The 23,589-nt window shown below is 41.4% G+C and overlaps 1 protein-coding gene and 1 long non-coding RNA gene across 4 annotated transcripts in view; both read left to right on the top strand.

Annotated features, from left to right (window-relative positions):
* The first annotated feature begins 4,347 nt into the window (after positions 1-4,347).
* LOC311430599 lies at positions 4,348-12,530 on the top strand. Of its 2 annotated transcripts, XR_014688900.1 has the most exons (4): positions 4,348-4,421; positions 9,450-9,538; positions 11,570-11,620; positions 11,712-12,530. It is a non-coding gene; the product is annotated as an uncharacterized lncRNA (long non-coding RNA). The 2 variants fall into 2 exon arrangements; XR_014688899.1 differs by lacking the exon at positions 11,570-11,620.
* Positions 12,531-16,817: 4,287 nt separating this feature from the next.
* PRKAG2 (protein kinase AMP-activated non-catalytic subunit gamma 2) overlaps positions 16,818-23,589 on the top strand; it is a 209,431-nt gene continuing 202,659 nt past the window's right edge. Inside the window, exon 1 of one of the 2 annotated variants that reach the window (XR_014688892.1) lies at positions 16,818-17,220. Coding sequence is in view for 1 of the 2 variants with exons in the window: in XM_084507349.1 (XP_084363475.1) it covers positions 17,113-17,220 (108 nt within the window). In the remaining variant the exon portion in view is untranslated. The remainder of the gene's footprint in view (positions 17,221-23,589) is intronic. The other variant, XM_084507349.1, reaches the window with a different exon arrangement.

The raw sequence follows: 23,589 nt of genomic DNA, 5'->3' as shown, positions 1-23,589 counted from the left end.
GAGTGCTGCAGAGGGCCTTTATTGAATTTAGTTCTATTTGGTTCAAACATGGTCATCGGGTTTGACTTCCAACCAGCATCTCTGGTAGATGCATGCTCAGTTTCTTCTTAGACCACCAACCATCTTGTACCAATCACTGCTCACTGGGCCTGCCTTCCTCAGCTCCTCAGTGGCAATAATAAGATGTCCCTAACCTACAGGAAAGGGAGATGAGGAGTAGTGGGAAGTCAGTGTACACAGGTTATAAGATTTTCTCATTTTCTGGTAATAGAGATCCATATGAATATCTCAGACACAGGATTGAAGTGGCAAGAGTAGTTGTTGCTAACAGCAAAGGAATGTGGAGAGTGTTAGTGGTACACTGTCATCATCATCTCATGTCAAGTAACAGTGAAATCCAGCCCTGAGAAGAAAGCCAGTGTAGACTATGCAAAGTAAAAACTTTGAGCTGTCAGAGCTGTAGAGGAACTTAAGGTTTGGGTGCTCTACCTGGCAACGTCATCCTGATGGCTTAAAGATGTTTAACTCTTCCATTTGCATATTGCCACTTGCGATGATTACTCAGAGCTTTGCTGTAGGTCACAAAGGTCACACATTTTTGATAGTGATCAGCCTTACATTTTAATCTGCAGGCATTAGCTCAAGGCTATTTCTTTGCTTCCAGCACACCGAAAAGTGTTGAGCTAAATGAAAACAAGCAAAGAACCACAACGACATAAACGCACATTCCTGTTTGCCTCTTTTTTTTTTTTTTTTGTGCCCCCACCCTTTTTGTACAAAGGGGCAATTTCAGTTCCTAGCCTTTTCTGGAATGCAGCCTGGGAGGTGATTTCATTTGGCTGTGCAAAGAGGAGCAGCGCAATCCTAGCGGTGACAGCATCCTGCCAGCCAGCGCTGCTACCCGAGCATCAGCAATCCCCATCAGGCTGAGGACTAGCAGGTCCCCAGCAGCTATAGATCGAGGAGAGCAAAAAAAGCATTAAATGATTTGACCTACGGCATTTTAGGACATCAGCTCCCTTCCCAGAAGCCTGGGAGGCTCTGGATTCCTTGGCATCTGGTGGAGCCAGGGAGCCAGATTAACTGAAGGACTGTTACTGTTTTGTCTTGGGTGAGGCCTTCTGGGCAGCCAGCTGCTTTATTTTGTGCATTGAGCAGAAAGATGCTTAAAAAATGTGTGTACTAGGGACCAGGGGTTGGAAGCAAGAGGGTAAACTGGAGAATATATATTTTTTCTTTCCACAGCAGCCTTTGGTAGCCAAAATTGTTGGCAAAAACAATAAATTCCCTTAAAGTAATTGCACATTGCCCTGTCATGCAAAGTTTAAGACAGAAAGGTCCAATGTGGTGCTATGGACCTGGTCTGAAAATTATTCAGCTGCCTCACTCTAGCTGCTAGAGGTTGCTCTTGGAGCACTGTAATGTGCTGAACAGTTCTGAAAGTCAGGACCCAAAACTCTAATGTTGTAGCTAGACTATAATTACCACACTTCTGTGTAAACAGCAAGCACTACTGACAGCGATGGGTTTCTCCATAAGCAGAAGTGTTCACCTGGAATTAAATGTTTATCTGTTTCCAGATACGAGATCATCGGTATCTTATGTGCTGTCCAGACAGAGCCTGAACAAAAACGAGAGGAACTGTAAGGTCAGTGACATTTATATAATCCCCAGGATATGTACTTTCACAGATTATCCTTTTTTAATGCAGTATTCTTGTAACTCAGTTCTAACTCTTTTCCACATCTGAAAGCAGAAGAATTATTGTGCAGTTTTGGCAGTATATCCCTTCCTACCAGAGCTGACTCAGAACAGAAGAAAAGACAGCTTTGTTTTTCCACCTATGGCTTTTTAAAACATTTTTTTGTCTGATTCTCTTTGGCTCACAGAGAATGTTTCAAGGATATGTAGCATGTTATGTTATTACTTCGGTGTGTCTGTATTAAACCGTTTATCATTCCACAGCCCTGTGAAATGGGGAGGCCTTGCAAGTCTTGAGTTAGCGATGAGGATACGGTAGCACAGAAAAACCCCTGGAAGAATTCTCTTAAAAAAAATTCCCACAGTGGATGAGTGTTGCCTTCTTTCTTCTTTTCTCAGACCTCTGATGGCAGTGAATGAACCATGTGGGATCAGGTCCGTGCGAGGGACAGGGGCAAGGGGGACCTGCTGCAGCTCCCACTTCAACCAGAAGCGTGAGCACACAGTACCCTTGACATGAGCACACGGTACCCTTGAAAGGCAGGTCTCAAGGGATCTGGCAGTAAACATCCTGAAACTGCCTGCAAGAAAACTGCCAGCAGACATCTGTTATTTTGCCAGATTGGTTTCTCCCTGACTGGAAGATAGGGAATGTGGTACAGTAGCAGATATATCACCCAGTTTGGGGAATGAAGGAAGGCATTTAGTCTGTAAGTTTTGACCCGCCTTTGTTTTCTTATGTAAACAATAATGAACAAAAATATAATTGATAAACACATTAATAAGTTAATGATTAGCTTACTTAACAATGTTGTCCTTCAAATTGCCATTAGGAGGCATTTGAGCTGATGTATGAGTCTCAGAAATCATATTCCAGGTTCCTTGCTGGCCTGTCTGTCTGTACTGATGCAATTCTCGACGTTTTCCTCACCACAGCGGTTAAGAGCTAGAAACCTTACTCTTCAAAAACATACATGTGTGTTGGATGACCAGGTTAAAGTCTCTACTGCCAAGAGAAACCTGGCTATCTAAGGTTTCCAGGTATCTATATAGATTTTTTTCTGATGCAACAAAATGAAAAACAAACTCATAAACCAATTGGACACAATCCCAAACTACAGAGGAACACTTTAAGCCCCAAGAGAGTAAAACAGGAAAACATTTGCAGTGTTCAAGTTTGTCCTAGATTTACCCAGACAGTTCCAAAACCTTTTTCTCTTTATTTCCTGTCAAGTTTCTGGATCTAATTAGATTCACCTGCCTTTCACTTATCTGTCACATGAGACATGTAACATGAGAGAATCTCCTCAATATAAACTGAGATGTGATTTAGATTGTCAGCTTAAGAAATAGCATTGTAATGGTGACTGTAAATCTCCAGCTCCTCCATTACTTGCTTTGCCAAGGACACTCAAACTCAAACTTGCTGTGTGTCTCTTTTCATCGGAGGAATTTGTGTTGTCTGCCCATGGCTCAGACCTTGCAGCTCAATGGTAAATCCCACTGGTGACTCGTGGGAGTCCCACAGGTGGAGTGTGGTAAATGCTCCAGGATTTGCCATTCACCCACCAAGTAATTGATTCATGATGCTGAAAGGAGTGCTGCTTTTCACAACTGGCAGATGTGTAGAATCTGCTTTATCATGGGAGAAGATTAAAGATAAAGCAGTACTTAAGAACACAAGATTTTCAATAATGGAGAAAATTACAAAATGATATAACAAGATGTGTCACTAAGATTATGCTTGGCAATAAAGACCTTTCGTAGCTGCTCCAATATCTCATCCAGTGTGAGGATGACTGACTAGTTTCTGCAGTTTATATCAGATTTGGTACACCTAGAAAATTTTAGAGCTGCATCTTTCATGTTCCTGTTGATAAAGAGAGTTCTCAGAGTCTTGTGCAACAGCTATCCTAGCCTAAAGCAGACTATCTTGTCACCTGCTTCTGGTAACACTTTCCTTTTTTATTTCTTCTGATAGGATACACAGACTCATGCTAATGAAGGAGATCACGTCACTTCTGTACAGCGTTCTCTATAAAGTGCTTAATTATTTTTTCTGTTGTACACTTTGATTAGAATTCCTGGCTTTGGTTTTGAATTATTTTCTTTTTGCCTCTACAAGCCCCTTCAGACAGGGTGCTAAATTTTTCAAATATATTATAAATATATAATATCCAATTCATAAATAATGTATTATTATTATAATCTCATTTGAAAATGCAACTGAAATTAGCTCATTTTGAACAATTTAGATTTGATACTTAAAGGTAAAGGGATATCAAAACTGGGAAGTGGAGTTTCTAGAAAGAGGGTTTGGGGAACTCTCCAGTTACTTGTGAGGACCTTTTTCCTTCTAAGCCCCTCACACCTCTGTTTAGCAGAGATGGGAGATTTTAGCCACTAAATATGTTGAATATGCCACTCAAGAGTTCTTTGTTTATGTGTGTAGGGTTGTGTATGGGAGGGTTCGATTCTCTTACCTTTACAACTCTGGTGTAACCTTGTTTAGGTGTTTTTACTTCTGTAAGATTTTGAACTCGGTACAAAATAAACGTGGTCTCAGCATGCTATGATGACCTGTAATGTAGTTCTTCTTGCATTAAAACTGCCCCATATCTGACACAACAGTACAAAGTTCAGGCAGTTTGTTGAAGCCTGAACTGGACTGTTCTGATATGATTTTCTTTATCTTATCAAAAGTCTCCCCAGTGAGCCAGGTGAGTCCAGACTATTTGATTTTTTTTTTTTTTTTTTTTCCCTCAGTCTTTTTCTTCTGGATGCACGAGCCAGTTTGCTATTCTCTGGCTACTGGTCCTTAATTTCTGTCCAGTTCCTCTCTGGGCATTTTTATCTGTGACTATATGATAGGAACCTTTTGTTTTCTGGAAAGTCTGATTTGCCTTAATCTGCCTTGGAACAAAATATTTTTCTCTCTTATTTTCCTAGTTCTGCCCCTGCCATGCAAACTTTGATTGCAGTGTGTATTTTGCTTGGACATTTTGGATTCCCTGCCACCTCACCTGCTGCATACAAAACCAGATTAAACTTCTTTGGAGTTTCTCCACTGTTACTAGTTCAACATCCTGAAAATGATATTGTATGCTAAATAGCAACTACATCTCCACAGGGATAGGCACAGCTGCGGTAGGCATGAGTAGCCTGAAAAAATGGCTTATAAAATTGGCCCACAGTGATCCAAAAAGTGTAGAATCACAGTTTGAAACTCTGCTGTGCACAGTTCATCCAGTTTTAAGTGCAGCTGATGAGGTGTATATCAATTGTCAGCCTGGGACTGGTAGAAAATTTAAAAATTTTTCCTATGTTTAGCTCCAGTTGTGTGTCTAGTGGCTTCTTTTTCTCAAAGGCCTCTCATAGTCACCTTATTTTCCAGCTGACCTTATAAGATTGCAATATGCATCTGAAAAATCAATTTAAAAAGAACTGAAGCACACTCCTATTATACATTAACATGTGTCCTTGTAAAGAAAGGCCATGATCTGGGTATGCAAAAGCTAATAATTGACCAACTTGTGCTGCCATAATATTTGATCTATTTATTTTCTTTGCAGAAAGCACGCGAAACACTCTGGAGAAACACTAAAAAAAAAACCACCCTGCAAAATACTCCTACCAAGTTTAAATAGGCACATTTTAAAATGTTGAGCAATGATTATCAATGGTTATCACCAAGGGCTCCAAAACTCTTCTGTCTAACAAAGGAGAAAATGCAAATTTTACAGGTAAATGGCAGTGCATGAAAAATAGGTTTACTTTGGCTCATTATAAGAATAGAGAAAGAGCTGTAAGATCTAATGTGATAAGGAAACATGAAAAGGCTGGTTTGTGGTTTTCTGTTACTCACAAGAGACAAGTTCAGCATTTGATTTCAGGAAGTTTCTGGGGGCTTCACAAGGTACTCACCATTTACACAACTGTGACAGCAAACCACTAACGCTGAAGCTTAACCATGACATTTGACTTGGAGGTGAAACTCACAGTGACTTGCAGCATTTGAGGGGGGACAAAAGGGACAAAGTGGACAATCCATTCCTATGTCAACACTAGCAGCAGAGGGCTTGTAGTCTAAGACTCCCACACCCAGGAACTGCTGAGAACTCATTTGGTCTCCCCCCTTGTTTGCCTTCCATAATGTGTGTGTTGATGCTTTTGCTTTATTTACTGATTTTGCTCCGTTTCCTCCAGCTAGAATTGCCTTGTGCCTGGGAGTATTCCACTTCCCCAGATTTCATACCACAGGACCATTTCTTTCCTAAAATGTTCTGCATAAAGCTTTTACTAGGGTAATTGATATTTGGTGTGCTGTTGGTGTATAAAGCCAGATGGTGAAGTCATTTGTGCTTTTTTACTCTAACAGTGGTGCTGCACCATCTTTGGCTAACATCTCATGATATTCATGATGTTTGTCTCATAATGTTCAGAGTTATCTCACAGCCTGGTCTGTAGGACTATGGTAAAATGAGTTGTTCTTATCCTTTCCCAATGAATTTTGGGAGAACTCACCTTTCCTTCTGATCAAGCACATATATTCTGGGAGAACTTCAGAGGACTTGGAGAATTTTAATAGTTTATCTCCTATCCACAGTATTCTAAGGAAATAAAGGTATTTCACCCAAATGAGTCAACCCTTTACTTTTAGTTTATGACCCTAGATAAATTTGATAGATGTGGTGTTTTCAACATAGGCTTTCTAGTTGGAGAGGACCAAGATTTTAGGCTTACATTTTTTTCTCTGAGTAAGAGGTAAGGTGGAGACAATACGTGGACAATATAATGTCACGGAAATTTCAGTTTTAGTATCCAGCCGTGAATCCTAAACAAATCTGGTGATAGTCACACTTTGTTGGATTTAATTCTGCGATTAATTTTACATCCTGCATGGGAACATATTCCAATCACTTGTTATTACCCTTGTCATATTGTATAATCCCTTTCATAAGTATGTTGCACAGGTTTTTGTGTTTTGTTTTGTTTCTTCCCCCAGTTTCTCACTGAAAATCTGTTCAGGACTTGCTTGTTCTTATAGCTAAGAAACTTCTAATTCCTCAACTAAACGTATACGAGTCAATTTATTTACATTTGTTCTTGTATCAACTTCAGATTTCAGCTTAATTGATTTGAGTGGGAGCTGAGAACACTTTGAGAGGCTGACGCTTTTTGAAAGAGCCTATAAATCTTTAATTCCAGTGCTCTCCAGTTTTCAAGGAGAAAGTACATGTTTCCTCCTGCCCGGCAACAGAAATGCTTTGATACCAACGTGTTCTTTTAATTTGCTTAAAGCAATTCTTCAGTTTTAGGGGGTTGTTTTAATTTTGCTTTTGTGACTTGAAATATCTGGTCTCTTGCATTAGACATTAAAGAGGAAAATAGCATACACTTCCAGGGATGAATTTTGTTAGTATTGGTTCAACAGAAGACAAATAATTAAAAAGCTTTACTATGAATAGAATTCATGAGAGACTTATTATTTTTTTTTTTTTTTTCACAAAATCACAGTATTGTAGGGGTTGGAAGGGACCTGCAGAGATGATCAGGTCAAACCCAGCTGCCAAAGCAAGTTCCCTAGAGCAGGCTGCCCAGGTAAAGATAAGAAACCAGCATCCTTCATTCAGCAATACCCTTGAAGCTGTAACTTTTGTGTGATTTCTTGCTGAACAGTGGTTTGATCTTTGACATGTACTTTTTTGGCTATTGGGGTTTCCTCAGTTTTTCATTTAGTGCTAACAAGCAGAACATACTGAAAATATCTTTCCTAAAATTGTCCTAATTTAGCGGCATGTCTGTGTTGTGGTAGGCCTAAGCCTTTTGCTAAGGGATTACTGTCACATCTGAAGAGATGAATAAGACAAGTTGTCCCTTCATGCCTGGTTCAAAATGCAATGTTCAAGTTTTTGCTGCCAGACATCAGGTCTTGCTGCTGAGTTGAATGGTAGCAAACCTTAAGGATTTGAAGAATAATGTAGTTGTTAGGCCAAGCACCAAAAAGGAAATTCTAAGTAGCAATTGCCTAAGAGTGGCATCTGAAAAACAAATATGAATATTCCAAAAAATCAAACACATTGTAGCAAATATTTTACATTTTATTCTGGCTGTGAGATATTTGATTAACATGGATCCCAAATCCCAATAAAAGCAAAACTTCTGTTATAATAAGATTGCAGGACTAGTCCCTTTAGTATTTAAGTCCCTTTATTATTAACTTTAGTAATTAAGGCCTGCCTCAAGCAAAAACTGTCCACACTGCCTACTCCCTAGTTACCTTGGGACCAATTTTGGGATACATACACCACATATGCACATATATGTATGTCTGTATGTTAGCAATTCTGTACCTTTACTTTGGCATTGCCTTTACTACAAAATTAGACCTCTTTATGGTGATCATTATATATAGATGATTCTCCTATATTCTTAATCGGTTATACATTATTTAATCACTCTCACAGTATATGCCACTCAAAAAACAGATGTGTTCGGGATCTGATCAAGAGTTCTCAGGCTCAAAGCACCTGCACATTATAATCAAAGCACATTAAAATCTTCTAGGTACTGAGTAACAGTTTAACATAATTTAGGCAGCTTAGAGAGTATCCCACGTTTTCCACCCTTGTTTTGTTCTGTGCTAGAGAAGTTAAAAGTGGTTGGGACATGAAAATTAAGATTTGTATTTAAAAAGAAGACTGTCAGTTCCAGATTATACATTTCCTGTCATCTGGGACACTTGCAGAGATGTTTGCAGGAACAGATATGTAAGTTGGTTGCAACTCACCTGCTATGGGACTTTTAAATTTTTTTTTATTTTCTTGTTTCAGTCTTCTTCTGGCTGCTTATTCTCCTCCAGTATGTAGGTTCTGTTCCTCTCCTCCACGCATTTCCTGATGTTTTCTGTCCTACAGCAGTACTTTTTCACATCAGGAGCTGTGCTCTGTAACAGAATTTTAGCAGTTATGGCATTAAGCCTTGCTAGATCTATCTGCTTTGTGAATAGGGAAGGGGGCAACAAGAGGAGGAAACATGGGCCAGGGCTTTGTGTCACCCAGCCCAAGTGTGCTGTTAGTGGTGCTAAAGGGATGCTACAGACCTTTCAGCCACTTTCCACCAGTTATCTTGCTAAATATATACCTGGTGATTTTTATTTCCAAATTCTGGCTCAAGCCCAGCCTTCCCTCAGGTCTGCTGTTAGTCTGTAAATGGGGACCTCTCAAGGCCAGCAGCAAGACTTTTTAGGACTTCTTTTTATTACTCTTTTCATGCAATTTGGCAAGATTTTTGCCAAGAAGCTGCCTTTCTTTCAGTCTGGTTGGCAGCTGCCTTTGACATATTTCAGATGAGAGATCCTTCTTCATGGATTCTTGGCCAGTTTTCTCCCCAGCAGCTGACCCTGTCTCTCACCCTTGGAAGTGTGACTTCCATGGTCTTTAGAAGTGGATGATCTTGACAACTGTTTTTCCTAAGCAGATCTTTCACATGCCATCCCTCCATGATCCTTGCTCCCTCCATGATCCTGCTCTATCAATACTTCCTATTGTCTCTCACACTTCCCTAGCACTTTGTGTGAGCTTCTGACCATGTGCTCATTCACTAAAATGCCATTTTCCTGCTGGTTGCTTGTTTGTTTGACTGTAAACCAGTTGCTGAACAAGGAGTAAACAAACACCACAAATAGGGAGGTCAATTTGACTTAAAATACCACAATTTCAAGACTGTTCTCTGTGCTCTCCCTCCAGCACTGAGTACTCAGAGGAAGACTGACTTCTTTCTGCTGAAAATACTTAAGTTGGCTGAAAATGGGGACCTAAGCTGTTCTCAGTTAGAGGTAGGAACTGATTTTTTCCTGTAATTTTTTTTCATTTTAGGGGGAGGGCATTTGCTAGAACGTACTCTGAAAGCAGTGCCAGCATACCTGTGAAGATTCCAGTTAACTGTGCTTTGTGCCTTTTATGTAGAAATTTATGCCATTTCTAGAAACTGGGTGCTTACAGACTCTCTGTCATTGACAGGACTCAATCAATTCTTGATTCTTGTTGGTTTTGTCTTCTATCTTCAAGGCCTAGACTTTCTCCTTGAGACAATCGCTTTCTTTTACACCCATGTTATCTACTGGGTTTATGCATACCTCTACAGTGTTAGCTCTTCATTTTTAATTTAAGATTCCAAAGTCCAGCCACTCTGCATAATAAGACATAATCAAATTTCAGTGAAGAAAAAAATAATAATCTCAATGAAGCTACGCTGAATTACAATAACTAAACATGTTTGGAGTTGGTCGTATCCTGGATGGAGATCACCTTAATCTTCTGGGACCATCTTTAGACATTTGTTGCTCTTTAAACCTTTCTGATGAGATTTTAGATCATCATCTTAAGAACATATGATATAATAAATGATACAGTTATTTGGAGATATTTCAAAACAAAAGTTCTTCCTGACATGAAATTACGTAACCATAAATCTTTCTTTACCGTCATTTTTTGCCATTTTCTACCAGTGTTTGAGAGGTTTGAAGCCATTCTCCTGTCTTCAGAATCTCAAATGGAGTTGAAAAATGAAACGTGTTAAATCTATGCTTGCTACATTACAAATACATACTTCTTTTGGAATTACATCGTTGCTATGGCAATGTGCAATTTGCAGTCTTTAAATGCATATATCCATTGCCATTCGGGTGGCAGAATGATTTGCTAATAATTACGACCCTTGGTACCTCCAGCATTATACACCACAGTGCAACGTGAAGAGCATTCCTCTTTGTATCTCGCTGCTGAAACAGGAGTAGTATAGAAGGGCGTCGTGTTTGCCTCTTCCTATGGAAGTGGTCTACTGACAAGCCTCAAAAAGACTGAGGAGCAACTTGATTGCATAGAGCCTAAACATGCAGGGAAGCCAGGATATGACATTTATAGCCTCTTGGGGCTGGTCCAGGATGCAGATCACAGATGGCTTTCATGCCCTGAGGCCAACTGGTACAGCAAGGCTTCTAGTGAAATTCTCTTCTTTGAGGCAGAGCAGCCATGTCCAGATTTCCTAGTGGGAAAGACCCCTGACCAGTATCAATTCTTGAACCATGCCTTGGCAGTGTCTTAGAAAGTTGTAGGTGGCCTGAGCCAAAACTCTGCAGAGACTGCATAAGCAATTTAACAATATAGGCAGCCACAGGACAGTGCTCAGGACCATGCCTTGACAGTGGCTGGCTTGCTAGTGTAGATGAATGTACTGTTTCTGAGCATCCTTCCCAGCATGTCACCTTTCGTTGTGGTGAGATGAGATCTTGGATATGCATCAGTGCACACTTTGTACCTGCTCTTCTTGCCTGTGCTCATCATGCATAGAGAAACATAAAAACAATTTCTGCAGCACCTCAACTTTAGACAGAATAGCTAGCTGGGGATTAAATAATGCATAGGTATTGTTGCCAGCAAAACTAATTTGAACAGACCGTGCTCTCAGTATAGGAGAAATACATATTATTATTTTTCAAGAAAACAAGAAGTTACCACTCGGATCTCATGCTTTTGTGATGTTTGCAATTTGCTGTGCATGTTCTGATATTCATAGGTCCCTCCAAGCTCTGTAGGCCAGCGAGGTCTCAGCGTGTGCTCTAAGTTTCTGGAAACCATTGTGCAGATGAGATTTCACATCATTCTGGAATTATTTTTTGTTTGTTTGTTTGTTTTTATTAGCTCCATATTTATTCATCCACAAATGATCGCCTTCACATTGGGTCTCCACATTTACTGTGTTTTCTGGTGTTCTGCTGTTATTAGTTAACACCATGTGAGAAAACATGTTTGCATTGTTTTATGCAGAAAATATATTTGGTAAGTGCAATTTTGCTTTCCCTGAACAGAGTCTAGCCACTGGCCTTGGGTGGAGGTCAAGTGGAGGAACACTGTTACAGGTATGTTCTGGAATAGCAACACTTTGCCACCAAGACTTTTCAGTATAATAAATTTGAAGCTAAACTTGCAATATTTTTTTTTTTCTTTCAGACCTTACAAGCCATTCTGGAACTGAATGCTTATGATTGCTTTTTGAAACCTCACTTATTTCTACATCTGCACCACTGCACAGTAAAAGGCTCATGTTTTGGAGCAGTCTCACCGACTCTGCTCCAGGAGGAAAGGGTCATTAGTGCCTACTGTATTGCATGAGGCCCAATGCACTCTATGCCAAGGAATAAATTCCAAAATTATTACACAGAGAAAGCTCACAGAAAGTGAGTTTGTGATTCTTCAGCTCTCTGAATTCTTCCCAGCTTTCTGGAAAGAACAGGGAAGTATTTTCAAGTTTTTACTGCTGAAGATACTTTTTGTTCTTGTGCCCACACATATCTGGTAAGAACTATGCCTCTGCCTCCTGTAAATGCTCTTTTAGCTGACGTACTGTATTATAGATACTGTTGGAAAAGAAAGTTAAAAGCAGACTCTTCATGAAGCCTGCTTGTTTTTCTATGTGTTCATTTGCAGGACTGACAAAAATTGCACAATACTTGAAATGAGTGTATCTTTCCACTGCTTTTGCATGTAATCTGCTATTTTAAAAATTTCTTGACTTTATTTGTCTAACTTGTAGACCCACATATGCAACTCAAAATCACTAACTATTGTGTCTGGCTAATAACCAGAAATCCCAAATCACAATCAGTAAGGAGAAAATTATATGCTTTATAAAGGTTTGTCCATTTCTTCTGTGATTCTTCAGTACTATGAAAAGTTCTGGGTCAGAACAGTGTCATTCCTGTTAACGGATTTGTATGTGTGTGTATAGAAAGGAATAAAAATAAATAAAAAAAGATATTTATTTCAGGAGGTGCCCTGATCACTGGAAGGGTCTCCTGGCTCTCAGAGCCAACAGAGGTTACGTGAACCTTGAAAAATCAGCTTCAAGGTCCTTTATCAAGCTGTTGTGCTTCAAAAAAGAAAATGCATTTTTTATATTTCTGCCTAAACAGATCTCCCAGAGACTTACTTTCTATGCAGAGATGACATTGAGAGCACTGTTTCATTTTACTCTTACACTATTGCGATGCAAATGAGAACCTGAGCAGGTTTACTCACCTGGCACTATCGTCTACAGCACAGTGCAGGCACTAATGTGAACCATGCAATGTGGTTCAGAGCATATCAGCACGTACTTGTATGATTTATTGCAGTTCTGTCTGTCCTTGTGGTGTCAGTACCACGGACTTTGTGGGCAACTTCGGAAGGACTAAGGCTGTGGAGCAGTGAAGATGGGAGATAGTGGGGCAAGCGCTGCAGCTGGCAAAACAGGGATCCTCCTGGCAATCCTTGCACCAGTGCCACTGCCAGCCATGCTATCACGCTCTGTGTACCCATTGCATGGGCCTGCTCATCTCAAACGAAAACTCTTAGACCTTCTTGATACCCAGGATCAATTTGTCAAGCTGCACAAGTACTTTAGATCTGCAACTGGTACACTTTGAAGGGGAAAACAACAACAACAACGAAAAACAGAACCCAGCCCCTGCCTTTGGCTGTTTGGGGAGAAACTGTAAATCAGATAACATTAGATAAACATCACAGAAAGTTCCTATGCAGCAGCTTCCCTCCTACTTCCTTTCCTCCACGTTATGGTCTGGGTAAGAAGACTTTTTTGCTGAATCAGCAGGTGGATCAGTGCAGCAGCTCCAGCCCAACAGACACACCAGCAGAAATGATGTGAGCAAGAGGGAGAAAGCAGCACAGCTCAACCCAAACATACAGCTTTAAAACAGCACTATGGGGTCTCAGGTGCTGGGACAGAATTTATTTCAGTAACCAGTCGTGTACCAGAGGACATCTGACAGCCCAGAGTGCCAGCACAGGCACCTGACTGCGCAGTTTCTCTCCTTCAGCACAAAGATTTGGCAGTCTTTGTTGCAGTTATATTATCCCACTGGGGGCCAGAAATTTCTCTCTCATTGACCTCATTGTCTCACCTTGCTCCAACTGGCTAAGCTTTCCTGGCAGGCTTGCAGTTTTCCCTGCAAATTTCCCCACAGAAGACTGTTTTAATTACGGTTTTGCTGCAAACAATGCAATTTATCTGCAGGTATTTCCTCACATTGACTATATTTCTGAAAACTCTTCCCTGCAGTGTGATGAGTGTCTGCAAGTAGCAGGTGAGTGCGTAAGGGCAGAGAGATGTAGGAGTGTTTGTCCTCTCCTCTCTGGCTTCTACAGAAAAGACTTATGCCTATAGTACTCCATTCTGCATCACGTTAATTACATTGTACTGTTGATTAAATTAAGGAGCCCTATGCAGCAGGGTCAAATTAAATCTAATAAATGTGTTGAATAGAAACTGAACAATCGACTTCATGCATGCTCAGGAAATTGAGCGGAAAGCTGGAGAACAGAGAAAAATGGAAGAAAATAGAGAGTTTTATTCTGTATAAAAATGTATGAGTGCTTGGTAATATTGCTAACAGAAAGCTTGAACAAAGGTTTAAAAACACCAGCAACTCAATTTTCCCCATGCACCACTTTTTTCAGACACACTTTTTCACTTAAAGTCTTCAAAAAATCTCTCTATATTGCATATTAAATTTCAGCACAAAAGTTAGCTAGTTAGACAGTATTTTAATTATAGCAACTACAGTCGATACAACCAAGATTTAAAGTAAAGTTTTATGGTTATTTTATATACTTAGGAATGTACTGTGGCAATTTATAATGGCAAAATTGATTCAACCTGCATTTAAGGAATAACTAGGGCAAGTTGTCTGATGGTGGTAGACCAAAACCCATGGGCAGTTTGTGCTGAATTGCAGGTGAGGCTTGCCAACGTGGACTCACTAGGGAGAGACAAAATGGCTGGGGTGTTTGTGATCCTCTTCTGCTGCCCGCCTTGAGGATGCATGAAACCTTTAAATACTTAGGGTCATATCCTTGAAGTTATTTAGGTGTCCATTAGTCTGTGAAATTAGTAATTGGGATGCTTACCCATCTCTGAAAACATGGTTGTCAGCAGTCAAACTGACAGGACTGAACATGGGAAAAATCACTTGAACTCTCATTAGAAGTATTCACAATATTGCTTGTTCAAATGATGAATAAATTATTCTGTTTGTCCACTAAGGTTAAAAAAAAAAAAAAGCAAACAAAGCGAAACCATGATGCCTCACTCTGAAATAATTGGTAATTCCTTTATTTTATAGCAGGGTGTTATTAACACTTGGTTTTATGGAGAGTCAAGCTACTGAAGTCTAGCAGCTGTAGCAGAATTTTGGCTTTGTTTTTTTTTTTTAAAGTGTGTCTCTAATCCTCAGAGCTGCAATGAAAATTTTAAAGGAGTTTCAAAAGCTGTATTTGTGATCTTAGAGGATAAAAGGAGAAAAATAAGAATAACCCCACATTGCAATATTATTAAAATTATAAATGCAGTCACAGGGTAATATTATAATGGAGGGGGGAAGGTGATTCATGATGTTTTTTAGGTTTGGGAGTTTTGTAATATTGCCTTTTTGCTACTTCCTAAACCTTTTTTTATATTTTCCACCATTATTAATTCAAGTAATCTGCAAGAAAAAGAATGAGTTTATATTTAAAATGCTAATTGTGTAAAATCAGAGATAATATTGTAGGAAACAATTCTGTATAAATAAAGGAATAGATTATATATGTGGCAGATTTTATTCCACCTCAGATGCCTGTTGATTTAAGAAAGAACAGCCAAGAAGTCTGCTCACTTATGATACCCAGTGCTAAAACCCTTTTAAAGAAATTCTACCATTTTTCCCCATTTTTTTACTTTCAAGAGCATAGTAGCAATGGAAAAGGTCATAACAGTTTTTTTGCTAGAGGCATGTTTATTAGTAACTTTCTCAGTTGTTCATTCAAGGGATGATTTAGTTGTTCCTATATCCGTCTGCAGAAGCTCTCCTGAGTTTATATAAGTGTTGTGGGAAAGTGAGTTACAGACCCCCCTGCCTCTCTGGGGGTCTCGCAGCCTGCCCCAGACACAGTTTACTCCTCGGGGGAATTCTGCTGCCCCCATCCATCTGCCATTAATATCCCTTTATGATCCAGTGACAATATTGTTAACCCCTGCAGTGTCATTTTTGGATTTTCTTCCTTCTAGGGCATGCGATAGGAATCTATGGGACTCTTATATATAACTTTAAAGTAGGGGCTTCGTATTTTTGTATCTGATTCTGTATGGTTTTAGACAAGTGGCTCCAGATTTTATACCCAAATTCACTTTGTATCTGTCAATTCCTGAGACTTCCCTAAGGAGGGAAATAAATATGAACTCGTGTATGTCTTCAAGATAGCCATCACATTCCTGGTGCTGGTGGTTTTATTTCAGAAGAGGACTTCCATGCAAAACGCTTCCCCTTCTCCCCTCAGTGCTTATAAATCATTATTTTATAGATCCAGTAAGATTTGTTAGCGGTTGTTGCAGCATAGACTGTGGGAATACACACATGCACAGCTGGGAGCCCAGTGAAAATCTGGGTTTAAATGCTGTGATTGGGGCTGTGTGGCTGTGCCAGGGCAGGCTTGGCAGGGCTTTCCACAAGGGGCACCTGTAAAACAGAATCACAGCATCCCAGCATCAGGGTGTTTGAGGGGAAGAGTGTCACTTCTAACAGGAAAACTCCCATCTTGATCCAGAATGCATGTCTGTTTCTGCACGTATGAAAGCTTCTTGTTTGCTTTTAAGGCAAAGACCCCTCGCTCTTGCAGAATGTGCTGTCGGAAACCCTCAGCCCCTCAGACCTGGGAGTGGAGGTGGCACGGCCACCAAAGAGCCACCAGGAGAAGTTCCCCATTCCCTGACACTGCAAGGTGGGCACTGCTTGCCCACGGGCTGCCACCTGCCTCCTTCCCTCGGCTGATTTGGGCGTTTGAAAGCTTTTTGGGGAGGGAAGGAGAGGAAAAACCACGGCTGGCTGGCGGCAGCCCCGGCCTATGGCCGCGGGGGAGCAGTGTGGGCCGGGGCGTTCGTGGCGTTTGGGTTTTATTTCTCCTCATTCTCCTTCAGGGGAGGGAGCTCGGGGGTTGATCGCTTTCAGGGAGAGCTCGGCCGGGCTGCGAGAAGGGAAGGAAACTTTCTTAACCCCTTAACCTCCCTCCCCCCCCCCACCCCCAGGATGCTCCGGATATTTTTGAAAGGGCGGAAGAGTGAGAAAGCGAGCAGCGCGCCCGGGGGCATCTCCTGCTCCTGAGAAGGTCCCCCTGACACCTCGCTGCTGGGATTAAAGGCTGGGGCTGGAGAAACTCCTCCCCTTCCCTCCGCTTCTTCCCCCCCCCCCCCCCTCCTATTTCCTAAGGCCATTAAAGAATAAAAAAATAAAAATAATTAAGGAGCCTGGAGTAACCCCGCTGCCGGTGGGGTAGGGGACGAGCAGCTTTCCCCTGCGGAGCAACACGCCGGGGTGCAGGGATGGGGAGCACTGCCATGGACACCAAGAAGAAAGATGCCTCCAGCAGCAGCAGCAGCAGCAGGAAAAGCTCCAGCCAGAAGAAACTCATGCTGCGAGTGCACATCCCCGTAAGTGCCTCCCTGCTCTTCCTCCCCTTCGGCGGCTCTGGCTTGTGCCTTGGGCACCGGGGGGCACGGCTTTCCCTCAGCCTCACCACGCCGGGAGGCAGGGGAAAGGGGTTTGCTGCCGCTCACACCGAGCTCTGGAGGTTTTAGGGTGCAACAGGCGAGTCGTCCGCGTTTGGGCTGGGCTGGAGCAAAGGGGGGGTCCCGTGGGCTGGGAGCTCAGGGTCCTGCTTGCAGCGAGCAGCAGCGAGGATAACTCAGCTGTGGGATCGCTCCTTGTGGTGTGGCTCGGGGAAGAGCCCGGTCACCCCCAAATGCGGGGCTCAGCAGCGCCAGCTTTGGCTCTAGGAACTGTCCGTGCCTTGTGGCTGAATCAGGGCGCTCAACCTGACGCTGCCGTGGCTCAAAAGCAGCCCGGGGCTGAATTTCCCAGGGCTCGGGAGCTCGGGTTTTGACACGAGCGGTGTGTTCATTGCCGGAAAGGCAGCGACAGTGGCATTAGCACAGTGGAGCAGACAATGGAGCCATGCAGCCTGTGCACTGACTCAGTTTTGTTTTGTACAGTCTCCCTGTAAAGCACACGAGAAGCCGTAGCACACAGCTACCAAACAACCTCAGCCCGAAAGTTTCTCTCTGGTCCCCGTGAGGAACCAGAGGCTGGACTCATCTGGGTCTTCAGCGTTTACATCTCTTTCAAAAGTTTGCTGCTTTTCTTTACTATTAGGATGTGTTATCCCTGTAACTATTTAGTTTTTCTACTCTCAGTACCAACATGGTTTTGGTTCCAGTATTTCTGGTAAAAAAATATGTCCGAGTCCCAATATCTTTTCCTGCGCAATCTGTTTTTCTTTTATCTCATTATATAAAAGTGGGAAAGAGTCCTACACAAGTCTCTGCCAGGCCACCAGGGAGCAAAGAAAAAAAGATATTTCTAAGCTTTTTCCTTTCTTTTAGAGAAGAATAAGAAGTCAAAGCAAATTTATTAGGTGTCTTGAGTGCGTGGAATAAAATGGAGGAGAAATCCATGGCTCTTCTGCACATTTCGTTTTTCTCTGGTGAGGAATGCAAGCCCAGGAGCCCAAGCCAAACTTCTGCTGCGCTGTGTGAGTGTGTTTGATCCTAGGAGAGCCGGGTCTGTTTCTGCTCACATGGGTGTTGCCTATGTGTTTGGGGCTGGAATTTTTCGGTAGCGATCTTTGCCACGTTACTGGCAGGACTTCGTAATAGGAGTGTAAAATACCGTGAAAATTAGATTTACCAGGTCTGAGCACCACTCACACTGTGCACCTTTTCCCTTTCCATCCTGCCTGCTGCCTTGCTGCATTGCCAGCTCTTTCCACAGCCCCTTTCCTCTGATTCAGTCTCACCAGGACCTGCTGTGCAGCTCTATCTCCACCTCTGCTCAGAGAAAATGCCTTTTCTGCCTGCTGAAGAGCCACAGGTAGCCTGGGAGATGCTGTGGTTGCTGCAGGATCTTACAGGTGCTTATGAAATCAAACCAAGCACCAGACATCTCTGACCACACCAGTACTTAGAGCAGTTTGCCCCACTTTATGGCTATAAAGCTAAGGTGGAAAACAACGCTGAATAACTTGCTCACTCTGAACAGATGAAGGCTGATGCTCTCTCCTAATTACTTCCTTAAGCCTGCAGACAGCCTTTTGTCATGAGTGTTGCTTTAGTTTTGTCTTAGATGGAACATCACTAGTACCAGACGGTAATTCTTCATGTTCATTAATCATTTAGTTTCTTTGCTTTGCAGTTTGTCATCTAGGTAGTGGTAGTTACTCAGCCACAAATGCCTGACACTGCACTGAAGTTCATGTGAGTCTTACTGTTCCCCCAGCTGGGAGCAATTCAAGACTCGGTACAGAACTAACACCTTTCATCTCTCCTTTCTACCCCCAAAATAGGATCCTTCTGATTCATTTTGCATCATTTCAGTCTTCCTGAAATGGGCTATCAGACCCAAGTTCTTTCAGGTTGTACTCTCATTTTTGGTGGGTTTCTGTTATCTGGCAGTTTAAATATGACTGTGCTATAAGAAAGAACATTTTTGTCATTCTCCTCATTTGACAGTGGAATCTGCATTTGAAAGGGCCCATTTAGAGTGTTGTTTTTTCTCTTTCATAACGTTTTCTTGGCTGTTGTTTTGAAGCATCATTCCTATTATTTCAGTGGCGCCTGTCAGTGTAGCTGTAGTTGTCAAGGGAGCTTTCACCAGACAGTAATTTTTATTTTGTTCATCCCCTTCTTTGTTTTGCTGTGAGATCATGTTTATTGCTGAGACATGTAATTCTTGCTCATTGAGATCTTCAAATTAGGAACTGAAAGGGTCTGAACAGGAAGAGAGAGCAGAGTCAATTCTGAAAGAGAGAGCAGTGGGCCAGAAAGGTGCTGCTGTGATGCAGGCTACCCTAAAACATATTTATTAATCATGTAGAAATCTTGAATTAAAATGTGATGATAAATATTTGTGGGGGGAGGGGAGGAAAGGTGAATGGTGCACAAAAAATACACTACATAATTGTATACTTAATGGCTAGAGGATTGGGGAGTAATAGACATGTCTGAAAATAAAGCTTGTATGCTTTTGTTCCCTCTTTTTTGTTGTTTTGTTTTTGAACTTGCCTCAGACGGTGGGGAAAAAATACCAGTTTAAGAAAGCTGGTTTTGTGTCTTGCAACACTCCAGGGCATTTCTCAGGTACATCTTTCTCAAGGAAGAGCATCGAAACATTATATAGAAAGTCTCAAAATGCTCTATTTTTACCTTCTTTCTGTGCTGAATCTCCTCTGGGACAAGTCAGTGGCGCCCAACCTTTGCTTCTGGGAATAGTGGTTGACCACTAAGTTCCTGCTAGTTGGGTTTCCTAGCTCCTCTCAACTTGTCATTCAGCAGCCCAGAGAGAAGCAGGGGCCACTGGATTCTCTTAGCATGGCAGGGAAGAATTTGCCAAATTGCTGGGCTGATTGAACAACTTTTTGGTTTATTTGTCATTTTCTTTGTAAATGCACAACTAACTAGTGATTTAGACGAACCGTAATGCGGTCGCAGAAGCTTTTGTAAGGTAGAGGTCATATCAGCCTCTGTCTTTCCCAGCAGCATGTTCTGAGGGCTTGAAATTAGAGCTGCCTAAATGGAAATTTCTGGTCTAATACCCTTGAAATCTGCTACAGATTTGGATACAACTCTTTGCTCTCTAGATGCATCATGTCTGTAATATGAAGACATTAGCATTATAGAATCCCTTTTTAAGCCATTAGACGATAATGCTGCCACATTACTTTGAACATTTTAAAAACCCTATTCTAAGATGGGTTGCAATTGTCTGCTGAGTAGGAGCTCGCAGTAGTGAGATCAGCGTGTTCTTCTGTCATCTTGCAAAATTGATCTGCTCTAATGCTAACGTTACCATTGTAATCCCATGTTGCTGCAGAAAAAAAGGGAAGATTCTGCTCCTGCTTGCTTCAAATTTCAGCTGGGATAATTCAGTCAGTGCCCGAAAAGTTGTGTTGTGTTTACATCAGTGCAAATGAAAGCAGAACCTGTCTCGAGAGCTTCACCATGGCAAGTGCCAAGCACCTGCAGCTCCCAGCAGGTGAGACTTACAGCACCTTGGCACTTCCTTGGATCGTGCCCAAATGTATCACAAGGTGACTTCTTATGCAGGAGAACAAAGAGATTTTTCACAATAAGGACAAAAATAACATCTGCAAATGAATATGAAAACATCTTCTTTCAGCCTGGTGAAGTGGCTATTGCTTCTGATACTTCAGCCCTGACAACAAAGCTGATGCACTGCGAGGAGGCTCTTGGAGACCACAATTCTTTCTCATCAATGTCACCCAAACATCTCTGCACCCTTGCCTATTTCTTTGTCATCTGCCATGCTTCTGAACACATCCCTCAATGTGCAAATTCATTGCTGCTTCCAGGCCTGTTATTATGTCGGGATGCCAGGCTGAAACATCAGATGGCTCCAATTTTTCTAACCCGATGGGTTACAACACAGTTCTGACAGCTCATGTTGGCTCAGACTCTGCCCCTCCATCTTGCTTACCACGCTTGCAAAGTCCTTAATGACTGCATGCCTAATAAGTCACTGTGAAATGATTTTGTTCTGGCACAGATTTTGCAGGGTGCTTGTCTCCTGGTAATTGCTGGGTGGGATGATGAGAACTGCGCTTGAATCTAAGGAACACTTTAGAAAGCTACATACGAGAAATTAGTTGGTCAGTTCTTTCAAAAATGGAATCAGCTTCCAATGGGATCTAAGAATGAAAAAAAAAAAAAAAAAAAAAAAAAAAAAAAAAAAAAAGTTTGTTTTCTTGGGAAGAGGAGGTGAAGGGAGTCAAATATGAGAGGGAAAAGTTTCCATAAAATTAAATTTGCAATTGCCCTTGCTCTCACAGGGTGGACTCTGAGTTTTCCAGAGCTTCTGTGGCCTTGAATTTTAAATTTGTATTTCTTCCTAAGGGGCTGATATGTTAAGGATCTGAAGAGGGCAACAGGTATTTGCTTAGGAGCTTTGAGATTGCACTTTGAACCTATCTGAAGGAAAGAATAATGGATTCATATTTGCAGTGACAGTAGCTGCCACTGTACTTAAAGAAGCTCTTAGTCTTTTTAGTTTTAAAGCATGACAGAAACTGATCCTCATCTTACTGAAAAGCACTGCTTCTTTGAAACATCACTTTTTTGTTGTTAGGGGATTCTACTCCCAGATTATCACATCTACCCTCTATTATTTATCCCTGTGAGCCCCATGAGCCCCGTGAGGTCTGTGGGTTTGCAGGAAAGTGAATTGCATTGGAGGAAGAAGTCATGAATTTGGAAGAAACCTTATAGAAATGTGGATTGTAAGATCCACACCTTCTTAGAAGGTTATTCACACCGTGCTTGTATTGGGAACTACAGAAACAGAAGAAAATGTCATCCTCCCAGAGGGGCTGGGAGTGATGAGGAAAGTAAAGGTATTTGATGGTGAAAGTGAGACAAAGAGGAATAAAATCGAGTTCATGATTTTGTTGTTCTTTGCCAAAGAGGAGTCATGTTGTTAAGTGTTAAACAACCTTTAATAATTCCCATTATGTAAAGTTAGTCACATTATTACTTAGAAAGCAGATGACATTGCACCATGTTGTGTTGGCATCAGTGACTGTTCTCAAAATCTCAGCTTCTGAGATTGTTTTCTTTCTCGATGTGCCAGTCCAAGGATATGAGAGGACCAGATGCATTCTTTCCTTCACCTGAATCATTTCCATTTATATTCTGCAGTTAATGTGCACCCACGTTAGTATTTGGGAGGTTTCAGTGCCTGTTCACAGACATGCAAGGGTCAACTTACGTACAATCTCACCTGGCACCACATTGCTTTCAAGCGACCTGCTCAGAGGTGACCAAAAGCAGAATTTGGCTCAGAAGACAGGGTTAAACAATCATTTTGTTGATGATGTATGGGCAGTGTAGGTTGGCATGACCCTGTGGCTGGCTCAGGAAAGAAGTAGAAAATAGTAGAAAGTCAAAAAAACATCAGCATGGTTGTTGGTAGACTGAGTTATGGACATACATGGTGAGTGGAGACTTTTAATTGCCATCCTTTTGAAGAAAAGCTGAATTTATATCAAAAGGTGTTCCATGTATAGGTAATAAAGAAAGAGCAGAGTCAGTTACAAAAGAAATTAAGAATAAAGCTGGCATAAAAATAGCCCTTTTTTGGTCTACATAACCCTAAGGTGATCATCAGGCTTCAACAATTAACCTGCTTTCAGTACCAGCTCAAGTTGCAGCGGACTGCTGTTTAGGTTTTTTTGCTATTGTTTGCACTGTAGACACACCAGAGAAAGTCCTACAGCTTGGTAAATAGGGAGAGTGCAAGTCTTCAAAGCCAAAAAGGGAGAACAACTTGAATGTATCTTGAATGGAGTATGTTTTGCATGTGACTGGAAAGGAGATCTTATGTATACACATAAATATAAGATACCATCAATAAAGCTACAATATTTTTGGTGGTTTGGTGCTATAGCACCATGCTCCTAGTGAATTACTTCTCATACTAGCAGTGAGTTGAAACAGTGGTGTATATGGCAAGTTCTGCTGCAGACTGATCTTTGTATGGTTGCAGGAATCGGAATGTAATGCATCAATTTAATGATTGCTTCTGTAATACTGCCTCGCAAACTGCTTGCAAATAACTACATATGAAATCTTTAAAGCAGTAAATTACATTATGTAAGCATGACTTAGTGGGCTGCGTAGCGAATGCATTGCAGTATGTGTTTCATGGTTGTCATTTATATTACACACCATGATTGTTCAGACCTTTTGGTCATTATTACATGGGGTGCTGATGATATTCTGTTCCAAAAA

Source organism: Aythya ferina (genome assembly GCF_964211825.1).
Source record: "Aythya ferina genome assembly, chromosome: 2".
Classification (NCBI taxonomy): Eukaryota; Metazoa; Chordata; class Aves; order Anseriformes; family Anatidae; genus Aythya; species Aythya ferina.
Note: the sequence above shows the minus strand (reverse complement) of the source record. Positions and strands in the feature narration are given on the sequence as shown.